Below are 21,393 nucleotides of genomic sequence, written 5' to 3'. Positions count from 1 at the left end.
AGCATCAACGTGGGTGGTCCATGGGGCGCTAGGAAATGTTGGAGCTGGCACCTTCCCACGGTTCTAGGTGTGTTTGTTTTCAGGCTTCTGAGAGCAGGGTTGAGACATGATGGAAAGGTGATAGGCACAAGCCTGTGTCAGGGCAAAGGAATAAGAGCAGGCATTTTTGCTTGTGTTTTCCAAACAGATGTTTTGACCTCTCTCCAAAAGCATTGCTTCATCCCAAATGTAATTGGGAGGCGAGGGGGGTGGAAATGCTAGGATTAATTATTTATTAATTATCCTACAGTTACTCCTACAGGGGAAAACCAGAACTTCCTAGGATGTCGTAAGAAAAAAAAAAAAAAGAGCATTCTCTTTCTCAACAGCCACAAAACCCATTCCACGGCCACGTAGTCATCCGTCTTCAAAGCTTATCTGGGCAGTGAGATGTCGGAGCGCTGAAGATGCTAGAAAACCTCAGGCAACACGAAAGATTGCCTCAATCAGTTGGCTGACGCCGCAGGTTTTCTTTGAAAATCCCGAGGATAACTCAGTTTGTGACTTCTTTATTTTTAAAATCAACTTTCTTCTTTTTTTAAAAAAATATTTTATTTGTTTATTTGACAGAGAGAGAGAGAGAGAGATCACAAGTAGACAGAGAGAGGGGGAAGCAGGCTCCCCACTGAGCAGAGAGCCCAATCCGGGGCTCGATCCCAGGACCCCAAGATTGTGACCCGAGCCGAAGGAAGAGGCTTAACCACTGAACCACCCAGCGCCCCTAAAATCAACTTTCATAAGACAAAATCAGAGAGGGATGCAAAGCATAAGAGACTCTTAACTATATAGGAAACAGAGTGAGGGTTGCTGGAGGGGAAGGCGTTGGAGGGAGGGGGTAACTGGGGAATGGGCTGTAAGGAGGGCACGTGATGAAATGAGCTCTGGGTGTTACAGGGAACTGATGAATCACTAAACTCTACCCCTGAAACTAATCATACACTCTATGTTAATTAATTGATTTTAAATTTAAAATGTTAAACTATACCTTAAAAAAGGTATAAAAGAAAGTACGGTTAAAAGTATATTATCTGAAAAACTACAGTTAATTTAGAACTAAACATCGAAAGGTAAAACATAAAAATAAAATCAACTTTTCTGTTTTAAGATAAAATGCTTATTTTATGGAAGCTTCTTCTGCTGTCTGATTTTTGAGGCTTCGAGTCAGCAGAAAGAGGACAGCAGGGAGCTTCTTCCTCACATGGACATGGAAACAGCAGAGGCTCTTCAACTTAGGGAGGCGACTTCTGTGGCTCTCTTCATAAAACAAGGGGGAAGTCCAGGAAAGGACTCAGTGTCATATTCCCAGTACATCCCTTCGTACCCTGAATGTTGTGTCTCCATGGAGCTGTAACAGGTCGGAAAATGAATTTTCAGTTCCAAGGTTTGGTATTTCTTTTCTTTTCTTGTTTCTTTTTTTAAGATTTTATTTATTTATTTGACAGGGAGAGAGAGCTCAAGCAGGGGAGGCAGGGAGAAGGAGAGGGAGAAACAGGCTTTCTGCTGAGCGGGGAGCCTGATGCAGGACTCGATCCCAGGACCCTGGGATCATGACTTGAGCCAAAGGCAGGCGCTTGGCCCTCTGAGCCACCCAGGTGCCCCTGGTATTTATTTCTGATTGTTGGTGGGTGATGAATTTAGACATATCCTGGTCAATACTTGTCTGTTTATTTGTTTGTTTTCCCCTTGCCACCTCACTGTCCTGGTGCAACCGTCAGCCACTCCTGCCAGGATAGCAGGGTAGCCTGAGTGGTCCCCCTGCTTCCGTCTAATCCCAGTGCCCTCCCCGATACACACACCCCATTCACATGGCACTCCGACTCAGGTGACGTCATCTCCTAGCTCCCCTTCACACTCCAGTTGAAAGGAGAACCCCACCAGATGGGCCCTCCATACCTCCTCGATCTCGTTTCTTCCGTCCAGCCTCACCCACCACTTTCTGTTTCTTGAGTGTGCACTGCCCCAAGCTCATTCTGGGCTTCCAGGTTAGTTAGGTCATTTCTTCCCATCTGGAGTTCACTTGCTCATTCATCAGCTACTTAGTGTATCTGATGGGCCAGGTATTTTAGGGAGAAGCCAAGTAGGGAAGATATAGCACAATGAGTGGTTGAGTATTCTGGCACATGTGTGAGGGTGTGTGGGGGAGGTACTGATTTCAGTTGTGGGGGGGGAGGCCACCACATGAAAGTGCCCTTTGAGGACAGATCTAAGGGGGTAAAAGAGTGCTATCTTGAGATTTTCCTTGTTTGCTTATTGTGAGACACCCCCACCCACCCACCCAACAATAGTACCTAAAATCACGAGAGATCTCACCTCTGTCTCTAGTGCCCAGAATGGGGCCCAGCACCTAGGTAAACAGGGACTATTTGGGGATATAGAGGTGAGCCTTGGGAAGGTTCTAATCTTGATCATTGCTGCTGCCTTAATTTGCAGAGCAAAGGAGAGCCACTGCTGAAAGAGAAGGAAGCACGCTCTTAGAAAGCAGGTGACACCTGCCTTCTATAATCTACCACTTTGGAAAGCTTAGTCCTAGAAGGGGCTTGCTTAAGGAACCTGAGATTCTGGTTCCTAAATAATTGGACTGGAAGATGCTAACCAGGTGGGATTTCATAAAGGAGGACACGTGATGCAAGAGGAAGCAGTTGCTTCTGACAACCAGGATTATAATTTATGAAAGGGTGAGGTGGTGACGAGGAAGGGTGTCAGAACCCAGGAAGGGGCTAGGGGGTATTCTGGCTCATGGGGGCACAAAGATGTCTTTTGTTGTGTTGGTGAGTACATGGATGAGCTGTTAAAACACTTGGCTTTGTGTCCGCTCACTAACCAGGTGAACTAGGCAAATCATTAAATTTCCAATGTTAGACAATTATCCTGATACTTGTTAAAACAGCTGGAAGATTTTATTTAAGACTACTGTAATAGGGGAGAGAGATGGTTCAAAATACAGCAATGATAGCTGGGGAATTATAACCAAGGAACAGTATGGGGGAGGGGGGGATGGAAAAGTACAGAGAGAACACATCAAGGGTAGCAAGGGTTCTTGCTAAAGGCAAGCCTTCCACTTGGACCTCCACTTGGACTTGGAATGGGGAACTTGGTCAGGTGGGAGCATTCTCTCTCAGCTGACTTAGCAGGGTTCTTGCTGAAACTAGACTCTTGTAAGGATGGACAAAGAAACCCAACTAGAATTTGGTCAAGGAGAGATCTTTGTCGGCCTCACTTTCCAAATCTGATAAAGGGGACATTGATGCCAATGTAACTCACCCACGGGCCCATTTTGAAATGAAGTCGGTCAAAGGGTAATAAACAAATAAACCCTATGTGGTCCCCATGAGGGGGGTTGTTATAAGCTGGACCTCCCATGTGAAGTAGAACCTACAACTTGGAAAGATCTCAGCGCACTTCTGTTCAAGTGGCCTACCTACTCTTCCTGCTCACTCTCTCTACACGCCTACACCCGTGGTGCTGAATTCACGCGGCTGCGGTTAGTGGACTTGAGGAGGAAGGGGGACCGGATGGTGAGGGGAGCACAAAGTTAGAAATCAGTTCTGGAAGAATCTGCGGGCAGAGGATGGTAGTGAGGGCCGAAGGTAGTGCTTGGGCCATTTGAGTGGTCCTTGTGCTGAAGGTTTACTCCCATGACTGCAGCATGGTATTTGAAAGAAGACCTTTGTCTCAATGAGCTAGTTTTGAAGCAGCGGGGGAGAGAGGGTTTATTGGGATCAACCGGTCAATCTTTTGGGGGGAAATCAACATATATCCCCATTTTACATCATACTTCAAAAGAAACACAAAACAAGGAGAAATATTCAGTGTGAGAACAAAACCATAAGGACAATCTAGTGAGTATTCACAGAGGCTTGAGTTAGGGTTTGTAAGTTTCACGTCCAAGGGGAAAGCAAGTTTAATGTTTGATTGGTGATTGAGCTCAGGACTTACAAGAGAGATGTAAATGCCAGCTCATCCAAAAAAAAAAAATGTTTGTTGCAGCGCTTACAAAGAATATTTCCTAAGGTATAAAGAACACATACGAAACTGTAAAAGAAAAATCAGAGAAAAATGGTAGCAGAAGAAGACCTTTCTAATGGCCAAAAAATTAATGGAACAACATACCACCATTAAACCAAGAATGTAAATAAAACCAGAAGATTGCAAACACTTATTTAAAACATTTTTACCGGGGCGCCTGGGTGGGTCAGTGGGTTAAAGCCTCTGCCTTCGGCTCGGGTCATGATCTCAGGGTCCTGGGATCGAGCCCCCCATCAGGCTCTCTGCTCAGTGGGGAGCCTGCTTCCCCCCTCTCTCTACCTGCCTCTCTGCCTACTTGTGATCTCTCTCTGTCAAATACATAAATAAAATCTTTAAAAAAAAATTTTTTTTTAATCGAGACCTTGGGAGTATTACTATTCTAGTAACAGTTCTAAACTCTAAAATATTTTAAAAGGAAGGGATCCCATAAAAATAGGTAAACTGGAATAGTTTCTTTAGAGAGATCAGGCTTCGGTGCAAAGAGGAAAGTGGTTCCCAATTAGCACTTTCAGATGATAAACATCTCTTCAGTTCTTACGTGTTCTTAAGCTTGAGAAGCTGAAGGTAAAATTGATTTGCCCCATCTTTTCACGGTTAACGAAGAGGTTGGCCCAGCTTTTGAAAGAATAACATCCACACACAAATTCCAAAGCAGATGGATGGATTGACACCTTATTTGGAAACTTCCATTGGTTCTAACCCCCAGGCTGGGTGAGGCTGGTTGAGACAGGAAAAGGTGTTCACGTGAGCATGAGGGCACCGGGGCCAGAAGGGACACTGTTATTGTAGGTTCGTCATTGTGCTTATGTAAACAGCTGCGTGTGTGCCCTGTGCACACTCACGTGTCTTCAGAGGGAAAAAGAATCGGAGGACGGAGGCGTCAATGCACAATTTTAATTTCACCGGTCAAAGGAACAGGGCGTCCATCGGTGGCTGGAAACTCGGACAGCTGGGCTGGTAGGAGCTCTTCACCCAGGAAAGCCTTCAACCAAAAAAATAAGACGGACAATTGAAGATCTCTTGTTAGAGATCAACTTTCCCATGGAGCAAAAAGAATGCCAAGGCAGTGTGACAAAAGTTATGCATCTTAATCATGAGTGCCATTCTTCCTTAAAACACCCTTTGTCTACTCTCAGTGATGTTAGTCCTTGGCTCAGCGGGCCAAGTACAGGAAGGAGTTTTTATCAAGTTACGTTATCGATGAGCTGAATGCTGTTTGAAATAATTCAGACCAGCTTTACTTAGCACTTGATTTTTTTTTTTAAGCAAGGGTGTTTTGTTTCATTTTGTAAAGTTGGAGAAGGCCATGTAATACATGGTTTTGCTGAGCAGCCTCCAGAAAATGTTGCTAAAATTGATGATTTGTTAACGGTTCAAACCAGGAGGGGAAGAAAAGAAAAACGGGATGTAGGTTTTGTGTGTGTGTGTGTGTGTGTGTGTGTGTGTGTGTGTGTGTGTCTGTTTAATAAGGACTACTTCCCTGGCAAAGGAATATTTCCCCCTTGAGCGCGGTAAATACATTCAACATTTGCCTAACATCGCGGTCATAAATCCTGATGCGAGCCCCTCGCTACCCACCCCCACCCCAGCAAGCTGCTAGGAGGGGAGCCAACACTTTGCATGCACTGAAAGTATTCAGTTATTGCTAACTGGTGAAAGCCATTTTCTCCCAGAAGAAAAAAGAAATGCATTTGCTTAGGGAGCTCATCCAAAGCCGTTGATCGATATCACTGGATTAGGACTTCAGATGCAAAGAGAAGGCTCCCAGAACCAGTGAATTTACTCTTAAGACTTTCTCTCTCTGTGCATCAGCAAAGAAGTTGTGATCAAATATTTATTAGCTGTGCCTTTGGCTGGGCTTTCTAAGCACCGGGAGAAATACGGTATCGTAAGGCGAGGACTGGATTGCTGACTTGAGCGCTGCCTGGACACAAACATCTACTTTTCAATTACACAACTAAGTCTCCAAGCATGCCCCCACCTCCCCCTGTCTCGCCCCTGGGATGTGTATGCTTGCTTAGTTTGCAAGTGTATTTAGTCATGGAATTTCCAGAGGATGGGGAGGGGGCCCATGGCCAATGACTCAGATTTTTAATTCGTGAAAAAGGTTATTTGATGAGCTGAGATGATGCTCCTGCTTGGTCGTGAATCATTTGGATCATGGCAACAGAGGTGAAAGAAAAGGCCACTGTTGCTCTCTGTCCCGCTTCCCTCACTCTAAGCTTCGTGTGGAATTCAACCTGCCACTTCAACTCCAGCCATCCCCTGATCATCTGGAAACCTTTCTCATGGATACAACAGGGTCATTCATTCAGTGTTAATGCAGAAAAGCCCAGGCAAGGGACACTGAGGTCCCTTATTAGCATAGCTCTCCACGTACTAAGACTTCTGTTGGATATCTCAGCACCGTTATGTACATGACTGACTTTCCCCCATAGATAGTAACCTCAACTTTAAAATCAGAGGTTGACCGTACCTGTGAGGTCTATGGTTAGAGCCAACGGTTCTCATCATTCAAGAAAACATCAGGCTCAAAATTAAATGGAAAGCAAGCTTGATTTTTAAGAGATGGGATCTGCTTTTGGACATTCCGATTTGGTATGTTTAAGATGGAGCCAGCAAATCAGAATTTTTAGAAATCTTTCCAGGGGCTCTAATTTAGAATGTTTCCAGGTCTAAATGATATTTTCTTTTAAGATTTTATTTATTTATTTTTGTGAGAAAGATGTGCTCACTTCAGCAGCACATATACTAAAATATTTTTGTGAGAGAGAAAGAGCGAGCACGAATGGGACAGGGGACTGGGGAGGGGCAGAGGGAGAAACAGACTCCCTGCTGAGCAGAGAGCCCCATGTGGGACTTGATTCCAGAACCCTGGGATCATGACCTGAGCCGAAGGCAGACGCTTAACCAACTGAGCCACCTAGGTGTCCTTCAATGGTGTTCTATTAACCTGAATGCACTATTGTATGAGTTGTGTGAAATGGCATTAGGAAAAATCTGGTTCCTTACCGAAAAGGCAAAGTATACATCCCTTTGTCACCCTGCCACGGCAGAGGCGGGGGATGGGGGAAGCTTCATGGTTTTGCATTTTTATCCCTCTTTGCTTTGCTATGGAGACCACCAGGCCATTTTATGCGATGGAGGTACAGCAAGGAGAATGGTTTGTGGTAAGCTGCAAAGGTGACCCCCCCCCAAAAAAAACAATCCCCAAAAGAAATGGTAAAGAAAATAATCTGATTGTAGCTGGCCAGTTAGGTCTGGCCGCACAATTTCTACCTTAAGCCCTGACCCAGTCTTTCTTTTTCAGCCAGCACAGTCCGGCCAGAAGATGACATAACACCAGGTGTAGAAGACGGCATGGTGACCCTGGGTGCTGAAGATAACGTGATGACCACAGGCACCAGCGAGGAGCCTTATGAGCCTGGCTTAACAGCTCTGGTGAGTGTTCCAAGAAGGGTGGAGTTTGCTCCATAGGCGTGCGATCATATGCAAGGATTGTTATGACTGTCTTATTTCACTTAGCATAATATCCTTACAGTTTATCCGTGTTGTAACACCTGTGACAATGTCCTTCCTTTTCAAGGCTGGTAGTTCCATGGTATGTCCCAAGCACATGTGTATCCGTTCATTGGTCATTAGATGTTTGGGTTTCTTCCAACTCTTGACTCTTGTGAATAGTGCTACGGTAAAAATGGGTGTGCAAATACCTCTCCCAGACCTTGCTTTCAGTCGGGTATATACCCAGAATGGGGATGGATGTGTCCTATGGTAGTTTTATTTTTAATCATTTTGAGGAACCTCCATCTTGTTTTCCATAGTGGTTGCACCATTTTATAATCGCACAGTGCACAATGCTTTCGGTTTCTCTACCTTCTTGCCAATACTTTATTTTCTGTTCTTTTGAGAGTAGCCATCCTAACAGGTATGAGGTGATAATCTCATTGTGGTTTTAATGTGTCTTTCTCTGATGACTGGGGGTACTGAGCATCTTTCATATGCTTATTGACTGGATATCATCTTTGGGGAAAGGTCTAGGCCAGTCCTTTTGCTCATTTTTGGTTTTTTGTTTGTTTTGTTTTTGGTTTTGTTTTGTTTTTTTTTTTTTTGAGAGAGAGAGAGCAAGCGAGTGAGCGTGCACGTGTACAAGCTGGGGGGAGGGGCAGAGGGAGAGGGAGAAAATCTCAAGCAGGCTCCACTCTTAGCATGCAGCCCAATGCAGGGCTTGATCTCATGACCCTGAGATCATGACCTGAGCCAAAACCAAGAGTTGGACCAACTTAACCAACTGAGCCACCCAGGTGTCTCCTTTTTGCCCATTTTTGAATCAGACTATTCGATTCTTTGTTGTTAAGTTGTAGGAGTTGTTCATACCCTTGTAAGTTGTGGGAGTTGTTCATAACCTTATCAGGTATATGATAAGCAGATACTATCTCCCATTCCATAGACTGCTTTTTGACTCTGCTGATTGTGTCCTGTGAGACACAAAGTTTTTAAGTTTAATGTGGTCCCATTCATCTAACTTTGGTTTTGTTGCCTGTGCTCACTGACATATTTGTTGAATGCTACATCAGCATGAACTTTGGAGTCAACAGAATCACTTCCAAGTCTTCTTGCTTGTTGGCTGTGTGATTTTGGGCATGTTGTCTAATCTCTCTAGGCCTCATTCAGACTATAGAACTATTAATAGGATTTATGTTACAGGATTGTTTATAGACTAAATGAGAAGGTCTTTCAAGGGCCTAGCACACAGTAAGCTCTTCATAAAGGCAAGTTATTGCGCTAACTGGAGGAGGGAGGGCACTGAAAGATGATACAACATAATATGTACCAAATAAATCTTACAGGGGAAAAAATGCCATTCACGTTCAAGGGAGAGAAAGAATTAAAGCCCAGTGAATTGGTATTTTTTGAAGAATTAAAACCCTAGGAAGTCATCTTTTTAGATTAGATTAGATTAGTCAATTTAATCATGCTAAATATTTAGTATTTATTTCTGGAGTACATTTGGTTTCATTCTTGTCCCCAGTCTCTCATTTCTGTTTGTTTGTTTTCTTGTTTCCACTTTAAATTTATGTCCTCATATATTTTATATATTCATGCCGCTTTAAATCTTCTATTATAAGGTTGAGTATATATTTGAAAACATTAGATCTTATTTCTCTTTTGCCTCATTTCCTTCTCTAATAGGTGCCAATAAATACAGAGAGCGTAACAGACGTACGCATAGAGGATGGGCCAACTCAAGAAAGCACAGTCCATGCCAAAGAAGAAAGCCAGAGTACCACAACTGTATTGAATGTAGTGACTAGTCACTCCATAGGTAAGAAACTCAGTAGGTCAACTCTATAGGTTGATCTACTTTTGTATAATCAGTACATACAAATATCCACAAACAAAGCTATTTATTAGTAGTATTGGAATGCCAAGAGCGAGTTCTGAACCAAACCTTATGTGCTAGGTTCAGATTCAATGTATAGGGTTGCTAAATTGAATTTGGTTTATTGAGTTGCTGAACAAAGCTCTCCCCTTTCAATGACAGCTAGTGATCATGTCCCCACAAGGACAAGTTAGCTACTGGCATCATGTTGGGGATAGTAAATTGATACAATGTTACACTAAGAACTTGTTGATACTCAAGAGCAGGAACCTTGACCAACCTACTTAAGTTGTAATAGATTCTATACTAATATTTACCATCTTACCCTGAGTTCATGTCTGCACACACGGAAGAAGAATCTATTCTTGGGGGCTGCACTTTGATTCATAGTTGGCACTTCCAGCTGTGTCAAAGACCACTGCCTTGGGTATTTGTCATTATTTGAGGTGTAGACCATCACTGAGAATGAGGAAAAATCATTGCCGTTACAACTTAGCAATGGAAAGAGAGAGAGCCTTCTATTTCCAGAGTTTTCTTATGAGAAATGTGGCTGTTTGGGATTTTTATTTTTAAATTTTTTAATTAAAATTTAAAATTGCCTTATTTTGTAATAAATAGTGTGGGAGAGGGAGAGGGAGAGGGAAAAAACTAATCCTTCTATAACTGCAATGAGTGCTTGTTAATGAGCAATTTTAAAGATTTTATTTATTTACCTGAGAGAGAGAGAGAGAGCCAGAAAGGGCATGAGTCGTGGAAGGGTGGAGGGAGGGGGAGAAGTGGTGGGGAGCCCGATATGGGGCTCAACCCCAGGATCCAGAGATCATGACCTGAGCTGAAGGCAGACCCTTAATGACTGAGCCACCCAGTGCCCCTAGGTAGGAATTTCCATTTTTAATGTTAGTAAACATAAAGACCTTGCCTAAATTGATGGTTCCTCAAATCAGTGGCACATTTAAACACCTAGAAAGTTACTTTATTGCTCAATACACATTTCTAGACCCAACCACCACTCTGGTTTTTGTTTTTTTTTTTTAAGATTTTATTTATTTATTTGACAGACAGAGATCACAAGTAGGCAGAGAGAGAGAGAGAGAGAGAGAGAGGAGGAAGCAGGCTCCCCGCTGAGCAGACAGCCCAATGCCCGGCTCGATCCCAGGACCCTGGGATCATGACCTGAGCCAAAGGCAGAGGCTTTAACTCACTGAGCCACCCAGGTGCCCCACCACTTTGGTTTTAAAAACTCTATCGCACTTCTGAGGATTTTTCAAGAATTGCTTTATATTTGGGGCACCTGGCTGGTTCAGTTGGTGGAGCATGAGACTCTTGATCTCAGGGTCATGAGTTCAAGTCCTACATTGGACATGGAGCCTATTTAAAATTTTTTTTAATTGTGTCACATTTGTACACACAGTGTCCATAGCAGCATCATTCACATTAGCTAAAACATAAGAGCATCTCAGATGTCTATCAACAGAGACATGAGTAAACAAAATGTGGTATATTTATTTCATTCAGCCCTTAAAAGGAAGCACATCCTGACACCTGCTAGGATATGGATGAACCTTGAGGACATTATGCTAAGTGGAATAAACCTGTCACCCAAAGAAAACTACTGTAGAATTCCACTTAGAAGAGTCAAATTCATAGAGACAGAAAGTAGGATGGTGGGTGCCAGGGGCCAGGGAGAAATGGCTGGGGACTTGGTGTTTAATGGGGATGGGGTGTCAATTTTGTGAGACAGGAAGAGTCCTGGAGATGGATGGTGGTGATGGTTGCCCAAGACTGAATGTATTTAATGCCACTTAACGTCTATTTAAAAAATGATGAGGACAGTAAGTTTTATGTTATGTGTCTTTTACCACAATGGCGGGAGTGGGGGGGATCTTTATGAAGTACTTTGAAAATAAAGCCTAAATAAAGGTCACTCTGAAATGACAAAGAAATGGTGAACATTTAAACACCCAATAGAACCAAATAGGGCTAAGCAAAGAAAGAATCATTGATAGAATTTGTCATTGGAAAACATTTCAAAATTTTGGAGAAGAATTGATCATTTGTTAAATAAGTTGACAGCACATCAACTGCTTAAAATGGAGTGTCCCAAGTTGAGTATTCTTCCCATCACAAGAGGATACCTCTCCTATCCTTTAAAACAAAATTCTCAGTTTTCTGGAAAATACTCATGATTCCCCTCCTATCCTATCTCCTGCCCCACCCTGTCACAAAAAGTGTGACTTATGGCCCATTTCCACATAATACATCAGTGTCCCAAGAAAATTTTCACATATGAGTTAAAATGTCATTATAAGCACTTGGTTTTTTAAGAGGTGATTTTATTAGGGCAGCAGATGTCTTTCCCATGAAACACCCAAGTACGATGATGTTCACAAACATGACACACTCTCATGACTACAGTCAGTATAATTGGGCTGGCGTTAGGGAGGATAGAACTAATAAGTTCTAATTTGGTAATGAATCTTCCACATTTTTTGGTAATATGTTTTCTGACCAATGGTGTCACTGATGGTGAGAATGATGTGTTAGAGAATTCTGGAACTCAACAGCCACCATGTTAGGACACGATAAACAAACAATTGACTTTTTCTACTGGTAGTTGGCAGCCAAACGGATGACCTTTTAGGAGCGATTCTGTGATACATTTGTTCCAGGCTGGCCTCAGACCCACCAGTCTTTGAGCCATCTGTGTGTGTGTGTGTGTGTATGTGTGTGTGGTGGGACAACACCATCAGCTTGAGCTCCATGTAAATGCCCCAGAGCCATGGCTTCAGCTCATGCTGGCAGAAGTGGGTTCAGAGGCCCTTTTCCTAGGGCCATCTTGAAAAGGTGCCCTTTTTTTAAGGGTCTTGGTACAAAGACTTCTTTCAAACCCACACATTAGGAAAAGTAAGCATTTGTAGATGATGCTTTCACCTTTGATTGGAAAACCTCTTGGTTATCTGCGATATTTGCAAGTTATGAACTATAGTTCTAAGGTGGGACCTGATTGATTGACTTCTCTCCCTTGTCTCAGTAAACGAAAGCCCTTTGACTTTTCCTCTGTCGGCAAACCTGGTAAACGACCACCACCCAAAAGAGTTAAAGACTTGGTATGAAAAGAAGGTGATGGGAAAAACAAAACCAAACCAAAAACGTTTACTCTTAAATTAGGCATTGTGTAAAATTATCTGAGAGAAACTCACAACCTTATTGTTTACTTGCTGTGAGTTAACTCAGATGGATGCCATAGGTAAATGGGAGTGGTTACGTTGTAGCTATTGGACTAGGTCTGGCTACAGAGAGAAATTCTAACATAATAGTGACATAAACACAAAGAGTATATTCCCTAATTAAACTTGGCTGGGCATGTTGCTGCACTATAAAGCACGGATTTTGCTACTAAAGATAAAAACAGGGAATTGCTGTCATAAGACAAATCAGTCTTCTAGAACTAGAAGAATCCCACCTTCTAGAACTAGAGTCTATCGCTCTCAAAATCCTTCAAAATAAACTTTATAACAATGGATGAGTTTTCTATGGTCTTGATATTAGACCAAGAATCAACAGCTTTGGTTTCTTTGGTTACCCAAAGCCCATTTCTGTGGGCCAATTTCCCTGACTCTGTTCTCTAAAGTCGATGAGAAAACAGTAAGTTACACCAAAGTACTATGCACACATAGGTGTGAAGAGCGTTCATAAATTCAGTAATAACAGTTTTGAAGACAAGATCGTGTCAGAACTTGCTTAAAAATCCTCTGATCCAATTTATTTAAGAAATTACATTCTTCGCTTCTGTTGTGCTACCTTCCACTTAAGGTAAATTCATCTTTTGCCAATTGTTAAATTATAGTTATTATATCCTAATAATTCTGTATCATTACATCTCTTTCTTTACAGAGAATGTAGGCACAGAGACAACAGTTCACACAGAGACAACAGTTGAAAAAGGTGGGAGAGATTTTGTTATCAAAATATTTTTATAGGAGTTTTTAAAAAGAAGCTTCTCTGAAATCTTGTGATGAATTACATTCTTTCCTAGATTGTAGTCAACTAGAGAGGAGGAATACAGGGGGTGCCTGGGTGGCTCAGTGGGTTAAAGACTGCCTTCTGCTCAGGTCGCGATCCCAGGGTCCTGGGATCAAGCCCCGCATCCGGAGCTCTGCTCAGCTGGGAGCCTGCTTCCCTTCCTCTCTCTCTCTGCCTGCTTCTCTGCCTACTTGTGATCTCTGTCTGTCAAATAAATCTTTAAAAAAAGAGAGAGAGAGGAATACAGAACCCTCTGAGAATAGGTTTCAAACTTCTTTAAAGAGAGAAAAGAAAATTGCCTGTATTTGAAAACACGCAAACCACAAATGAGTCTCATCACTTAAGTACAACCGTGGAGAATGGTGTCATATCACAATTTATTGTGATGAAGAATGAAAGTAGGGGCTCATTTAATCCCAACGCTACCTAATAATTCACAGTGAAGCCACCCAGTATGAACGGTATGCTGGACAGATGAGACCCAGGAACCTTTCCGTTCATATGGGGGAATGAAAGTAGCCCAGAGTTTCATCTCCTTCAGGTCAACTCCCACTGAAAAAGCAGAAGCAAATTAGCACTTCATTTGCTGTCTTCAGTGGGGCGGTGGTATTGTCTATAAATGACACATTTTATCACAGGCCTATCATTTATCTGGGTCTCATGCTTTTTTTTCCCCCCTCCTCATTCAGATGGTCTGGCGACAGTGACCCTGGTTGGAATTATAGTTGGAGTCTTACTAGCCATTGGATTCATTGGTGGGATCATCATTGTGGTTGCTCGAAAAATGTCAGGAAGGTACTCGTAAGTAAATATCTTACAGGCCTGTGGTAGGTAAATGAGAGCGGGCATATCCAGATCTCCAACCTTAGAGCTAATTGAAATCTCTAACTAGAGGTCATGTTCGGGGATGTCTAGCTGCCCAGTGGTTGGAGCATACAACTCTTGATCCCAGGGTTGTGAGTTTGAGCCCCACATGGGGTGTAGAGTTTACTTTTTAAAAAAGTCAATTTCAGCAGCCCCTTACCTCCGTGAGGACTACATCTGAAGTTTCCCCAGGAGAACAGGCATCTACTTGGCCCTTCTAAGTTTCCAAGAAAAGAGAGTTAGAGTCAAAGATGGCTATTTAATTGACACCTATTGAGATCTAACCAAATTTGGCCTCTTGTCCTAGTTTTTCAACAAACTGAACTTGAAAGAAAACCCCAGCCAAGTTTCAACTTGATACCTAATTGCCTTGCCCCAGTCATCAGAGGGAGGGAGGTGGCTTTCAGAAGAATGGGCATTGCAGAGCCCAGGCACCATTCAGACGAGAATTCTTCTGCTGTAGGGGTCCCCCTCCCTCCACTTCTGCCCTGCACATACCCACACGTGGTAGTGAACTCCTAGCAGTGATTATGGGTGAAGGGTAGGAGTTCTATCTCTCTATGAAAATTCAGAAGATTCAAACTCATAACCAGGGGAACACTTTTTCTTATTTCTGTTGGGGAGATGATACATAATGGGGAATGGGGGTGGCAGAGAGGACAAGTGAAGGTTGAGGGACATATCCCACAATATAGTCTCAGACTGACGTGCTTGGAAATGCCTGGGAACCTGCCCCTGATGGTGTGAGGGCCAGGCATGCAAGAGGAATGAGCAGGGACAGGAGAACAGCTCCAGGTTCCAGAACTCCCAGATTTATACAAAAGGACAATAGGACCATGACTCACAGGATTACTATTTACAGTGCCAGTAAAAGAAGTGACAGTCACCTTTTTCTTTGTTTTCACAGGCCCTAAAGAGCTGAAGAGTTGTGCCCTTCTACCAAAATGTTTGAAAGAGAATTTCCGACTTCCCTGTCCCCGGGCACGTGGGAGAAGATGACCCATGGAAATCACTTGTCGGTCCCATTCCAAATCCATGGTGATCCCTCCCCTTACCAAAAGTAACCCAAGGAAAGACAATTCACGAGACTCGCTCCTCTAGGCATTTGTCTTCTGAAAATATTTTTAAATACAAATTTTGTAAAAGATGATTAAAAAGACAAAATGCATAGAAAATGGAGAAAAGCCATGTAAACTGATTTTTAACTAAGACAATATAATTTAATCGATGTTAGAAATTATAATCCTGTCTCCGTTCTGACCATTCTCTGGTATTGTTAAAATGCAATCAAGTCTGGAAATATTTATACCAATGGAGTCCTTGAGATCTGTGGGTGCCATGCTCGTCAGTAGCATAAGCATTGTGCAATTTCCGCTCTGTTGAAATGTACACATTCCAGTCTAGTCTGGTCTGTTTTAAAAGCCTTAATTTCATGTGAATAATCAAGTAGAAAATCTTAACTTGTTTAATGTCATGAGCAACTGCCTTTCACTGGCCCAGACAAATCATTTCAAAGGCACCCATGTTAGGTTATAAACAGGAAGTCTATAGTCTGGAGAAGAGATTTTTGTTTCTCACAATAAGTTCATCGGGCAGGCTCTAGGCTGGCGTATTGCCTTCTCCAGCGATGACTTGGTGACTCAGAGATTTGCTCCTACCTGCCATCTTCTCTTCCCTCAGAGGACGAGGAGCCAGAGCTCCCGGAGCAGACTTTTCTCTTCCCATGACCTAAGCCCTCCAGATTGGCTGCTTTGTTCTGGAATATGGAAGTCCAAACCATGGAGACTGATGGAGGGAGACTGATGGAGGCCCAGTGGTGCCTGAGGCTCAGATGTTCCAGAAGCCAAGAACCATGGTCCCCAAACAGAAGGAAACCCTGTGCATGCCTCTGGCCTCATCACCTTCTGCTTCAGAGGATACATGCGGGACACAAAAATAATACCGTAAGATGGTGATTTTAAGAAAGCATGTGGGTTTAAAGACTGGACGTAAAAATAAAAGAAATTCCCATTCTTTGTGACACATACCACGCATTTCCGTGGGGTCATCACTGAAAAGGTCCTCAAGGTAAAGGAGCCCACGTTGCCATTTGGGGTGGGCACCATTTGCTCAGTACATTTCTTCCCATAGGTCAGCTGCCTTCTTTCCCCCCAAACACAAAGTTTTTATACTGAGCAGACGAGCTCAGTCATGATGGTGGCTGTGCAGGCCTCTATCCTCTCCACTTGTATGGAAAAGTAAACTGTCCTTTGGAAAAGCACCTCCCATTCCCCTCTTTCTTGCAGTAACGCAGTGATGTTATCTTAAACAGCATGCCCTTCTGTTACCCAAGTCCGGCTGGTCACCAACCCAGGGTCCGTATTTGAACATCTGCTGATGGAGAGAAGGGGCTTTAGAAGGGCTTTGTGTGCTTACGTATCTGTCTGTTTCAATGCTCAGACTCCTGAACGGGAGTCGGGGACAAAGTCCGTTTTGTCTTGCGTGTCCTTTCTTTTTTTCCTCTCACTGTGAACAACAACCGTCCACCCTAAGTCATACACTGGACCCGCTGCCTGCTGGGACAGGACCGTGGGTTTCTTGGTCACATCTGCGTTGGTGCTCCACGCAGTATAGACGTATTTTGAAATAAAACAGATGATTGCGTATAACCATGAGTCCGACCTTTGATTGGAAAGATCCCTTCTGGGTCACGCTTTCGAACATTTCTAGAGAATCTTATCAGTCGTGGAAACCTCTGCCTCTTCACTTGATGGGGAGCGAATTATAAGTGGTTACAGGGAATAGGTCCACTGGAAAGATATACAACTATGTCTTTCATGTAGGGCTCTGCCTGAGTGGAGAGGTGAAAGTCGAGCTGAGGCATGGGATGAGATAAGGTGGCACCTTGGCACTTATTTTGCTCTCTGGTGACCAAGGGTGAACAAGGTCCTGCCTGGCTCCTGATTTCCCTGCCCTGGATGGGAGCCGGGGCAGGGAGCCATTACACCTGCTCCTGCCAGTCCTGGTAGCCTGTCCTTCCGGAATTCCTGCTCCTAGGACATCTCACTGCTCCACGGCCCTTGGCTACAAGAGCTCTGCCTGGTCTCGAGACCGTAGTGGCCAGGCAGGCACTCAGCCTTTGCCCCTCTGTCCCTCTCTGGCAATCTACCTGCGGCTTCCCCACCTACACTGTTCCACATGGACTCCCGTGCCACACCCTCGGCCTTCTCCCAGCCAACCCCATCCCTGCTCCTAAATGTTGGATGCCAGGAGCAGGAGAGCCCTTAGCAGCATGCTGTCCCCATAGTGCTCCATTTCTGTTAAGTCAGGATTGTTGAATTTGGCAGACGTCAGGAATTGCCTGTCTCGTAACTGGTGGAGCATAGCAGAAATTTACATATACATAAACAGGATTTGAGAGCCATTCTCTAGTTTACAGCAGTCATCCCTTGGGTGAGTCAGTTAACCTCTTCGGGCTACAGTTTCTTCCTAAGAATGGCCATGAGATGGTTAAGAAAGCATTCCTTTTCTGACAGAAAACTAGCCATGTCCACCTAGCCCCAGAGACAGAGAAAGAGAACAGGGAGGGCTCTTAGCTAGCTCAAGTGTGCAGTCACCGTTACCCGCTCCTGGCACAGGAGAAACGCCCACTCACAGAGCTGCCAGGGCTGCTGGAAGTTCAAGGGAACCGCGTCCATTCTCCCATCAGAGGCGCCTGGGAGCAAGGCACGCTTCAGTGAACCGCCCCCCATGAAAGCCTGGTTTTACCCCCTGCCCCGCCCCCTTCTTTGTTTCAAGCAGGGAGAGCCAGTTGCAAACCCGGACTTAGTTCTGCCTCATGTGGCATCTTAATGACCGGGGAGAGAACAAGCCACTGGATTCCTGGCTGCGTCTATTTGCATTTTCACTCGTATTTACTTCGTATTCAGGGCATGGGGCTGATTGGGACAAATGCTTCCATGGGGAAAACTGTGTAATCGGACATGAAACCTTTTTTTTTTTTTTTTTTTTTTTTTTTTTAACTAATGAAAAGTCCAGTGGAAGTGGGGGAAGCAGATCCCCGGAACATGGCTGGATTGGGCACCTACTTGGAACACACGGTTGTCCGCTTGTGTGTCAGAAGACTTGCTTTCCCTAAGAGATGGCACTTCTCTGTCCTCTTCCCGAAGCTTAACATGCGGTTAGACTGTGTCGTAGATCCTGGGTCCTTAAATTTAATACATGTAAATGACACGGACACAGTTAATGGGCAATGACACATGATAAATTTAAAATCTCCGAGTTGGGGCCACCTGGGTAGTGCAGTCCGCTAGGCAACCGGCTCATGGTTTCGGCTCAGGGTATGATCTCAGAGTCCTGAGATCAAGCCCCACGTTGGGCTCAGTGTTCAGCAAGGAGCCTACTGGAGTGTCCCTCTCCCTCTCTAAAATAAATAAATAAAATCTTTAAAAAAAAAATAAAAAATAGGGGCGCCTGGGTGGCTCAGTGGGTTGAGCCTCTGCCATCGACTCGGGTCATGATCTCAGGGTCCTGCGATCGAGCCCCGCATCGGGCTCTCTGCTCGGCGGGGCACCTCCTTCCCCCTCTCTCTCTCTGCCTGCCTCTCTGCCTGCTTGTGATCTCTGTCTGTCAAATAAATAAATAATAAAAATATTTTAAAAACATAAAAAATAAAATAAAATCTCAGTGTTGAGACATGAAGATGGATGTACGGCTGTGAAGAAAGTGAGATTTTATTTTTTATTTTTTATTTTTTATTTTGGCTGGTGGGTCCAGCGCACGTGAATGTGCCAGCCTGGATTCCCCACCCCACTGCACCCCCAATTATTCCTCATCACTTTCGCTCTCTCTGGGGCTCATCTTATCAGACCTTGACGCAAATTTCCGTGTGTTCTACCCCGGCATCCAAAGGCTCTGACAACCTACAGGCAATCCTATCCACAGCCCTGACACCTTGCTCCTCCCAGCTGTTTCTTCCTGCTTCCATCTCTCCTACTGCCTCTACCTTCCCACTGAGGCAGATCTTTCAGACGAGAAGTCACACACCAGCTGCAGGGGGTTGTTTCTGAAGTGATACCTGCCAACCAGAGGCTACCGAAGACATATGAAATATGTGTTCGAGCAACTAAAACCACATGTGACTCTAGGAGGGGTAGGAATGTTCTGGCTAAAGTGACTGGTTGAACCCTCCTTTCCCCACACCCACCCCGTAGATGTGTCTCGGGCTATGGATGACCCAGGGCCAGTTGGAAAGGGAATTTATGGTGTCAGCAAGGTCTTCCGGGCTGCTGGAGAGAAAGAGAGATTCTCTTGTAGGAGGAGAATAATGTGTTCACTCATTCATTCATTGATTCAAAAAACATTGGTTCTCAGACCCTCTTCTAGGTCCTGGGAATACAGTAAATGAAACCAACCAAAATTCCTGCCCACATGGAGCTTAGAGTCTAGCGTGGGAGACAGACTGTACCCCAAATAAGGAATTCCTAGAGTACGTGGCAACTTCGCGGGTGGTAGAGGCAGCAGAGAAACACAGGGGAAGGGAGAAGTGGAACAGTGAGCATGGAATTGAGGGTGGGGAAAGCCTCATCCAAGTTTGGGGAATGCAGGGAGGCTCAGGAGGCTGGAACAGAATGGCTTCGGGGGAGAATGGAAGGCGACAAAACCAGAGAGCGTGAGGGTACTCCTAAATAGGGAAGCATTGGAAGACTTTAAGAAGAGGTGTATTATTGCAAATTAACATCCAACATATTAAAAAAATCACTCTCGGGGCTCCTGGGTGGCGCCGTTGGTTAAGTGTCAGACTCTTGGTTTCAGTCCAGGTCATGTTCTCAGGGTCCTGGCATAGAGCCCTGCATCGGGCTCTACGCTCAGTGTGGAGTCTACTTGAGAGTCTCTCTCCCTCTCCCTCTGCCCCTCCTGCTTGTGTTGTCTCTCTCTCTCAAATAAATAAGTAATTTTAAAAATATACATATAAATTTTTTAAAAATCACTCTCACTTATGGTTGAGAATTGGTCGATTAAAAAGCCCGTGTGATGGGGCACCTGGTTGGCTCAGTCGGTAGAAGGTGCAACTCTTGATCTCAGGGTTGTGAGTTCAAGCCCCACATGGGTGCGGAGATTACTTAAATCCTTCTTTTTTTTTTTTTTTTTAAAGCCAGTGTGATCATCCGCGCTCAGGACACTGGTGGCTCAGACCAGATGGCTATCGTGGACGCGGCGTGAGGCAGTCTGATTCTGGTTGTAATTTGAATAATGTCAACAGAGTTATCTGACAGGTTGGACATGGGATAAGAAAAAGGCAGAGAAGTCAAAGGAATTCTAAGGAGGACTTTGCCCTGAGCAACTGGAAAGTGGAGTTGCCATCCAGTCACCAGGGAAGGCGGTAGGTGTTGTAGGTTCGAAAGGAAAGAACAGGACTTCTGTACGGGACATCTAGAATTTCCCTCCTGTGGTTCCTACGCATCACCGGCCAAAACCACCCTGTTTCCTGGCCTCGGCTGATAAACAACTTCCACAAATTCCCAACTTAATCACAGATGGGCCAGTGGTGTCCCCTAGACAATTCCAGCCTGCCGAAGTGGCCTCTCTCAACTTGGGTTTCTGCCCACACTGGCCTGACTGACTCTGCATTTCCAAGGCATCACTGCCCATTCCCTCTGGGCAGGGGTTGGTTCTGGAGGAAAGAGCAGGGGAAAACCGTCTGCCTTGGAGCCTTACTATTTTTTCTACATGAAAAATAAAACCCGTAGAAAATAATACCTACCTCATAGAGCTCTTATCATCCTTAAAATCATGTTTACTGCCTGTTTGAAAACAGTCACTGCTCAGTCATTAGCAGCAATTACTCCAACAACCCCTTCTTGCTTCAGTTATTACAACCTCATTTACTCTCACTACCTCCCTGTGAAGTAGGCAAGAGATTACCCCCATTTTACAGATGAGGACATTGAGGTTCAAACAGGAGCCTAAAATTACAGAGTCACGATGTGCCTGAGGCATAACCGAGGTGCAGGTATCTTGATTCATTCTCTGGATCTCCTTTGTTGGGTCCACATGGCTCTTTTCTTTTTCTTTCTCTTTCT

General features: G+C 44.2%; 1 protein-coding gene across 3 annotated transcripts in view; it reads left to right on the top strand.

The window, feature by feature from the left end:
* Window positions 1-16,959, top strand: part of LOC111154754 (podoplanin) — a 29,092-nt gene extending 12,133 nt beyond the window's left edge. Inside the window, exons 2-6 of one of the 3 annotated variants that reach the window (XM_022514647.1) lie at window positions 7,376-7,506; window positions 9,256-9,388; window positions 13,340-13,390; window positions 14,158-14,263; window positions 15,240-16,959. In XM_022514647.1, the coding sequence (XP_022370355.1) occupies window positions 7,376-7,506; window positions 9,256-9,388; window positions 13,340-13,390; window positions 14,158-14,263; window positions 15,240-15,246 (428 nt within the window). In that variant the 3' untranslated portion in view covers window positions 15,247-16,959. Of the gene's footprint in view, window positions 1-7,375; window positions 7,507-9,255; window positions 9,389-13,339; window positions 13,391-14,157; window positions 14,274-15,239 lie in introns of all 3 variants that reach the window. The other 2 variants (XM_022514645.1, XM_022514646.1) reach the window with 2 other exon arrangements.
* Window positions 16,960-21,393: the final 4,434 nt, after the last annotated feature.

Source organism: Enhydra lutris, unplaced genomic scaffold (assembly GCF_002288905.1).
Source record: "Enhydra lutris kenyoni isolate GAN:26980312 unplaced genomic scaffold, ASM228890v2 scaffoldscaffold38, whole genome shotgun sequence".
Classification (NCBI taxonomy): domain Eukaryota; kingdom Metazoa; phylum Chordata; class Mammalia; order Carnivora; family Mustelidae; genus Enhydra; species Enhydra lutris.
The sequence above is the reverse complement of the archived record's forward strand: the minus strand, read 5'-3'. Positions and strand labels throughout refer to the sequence as shown.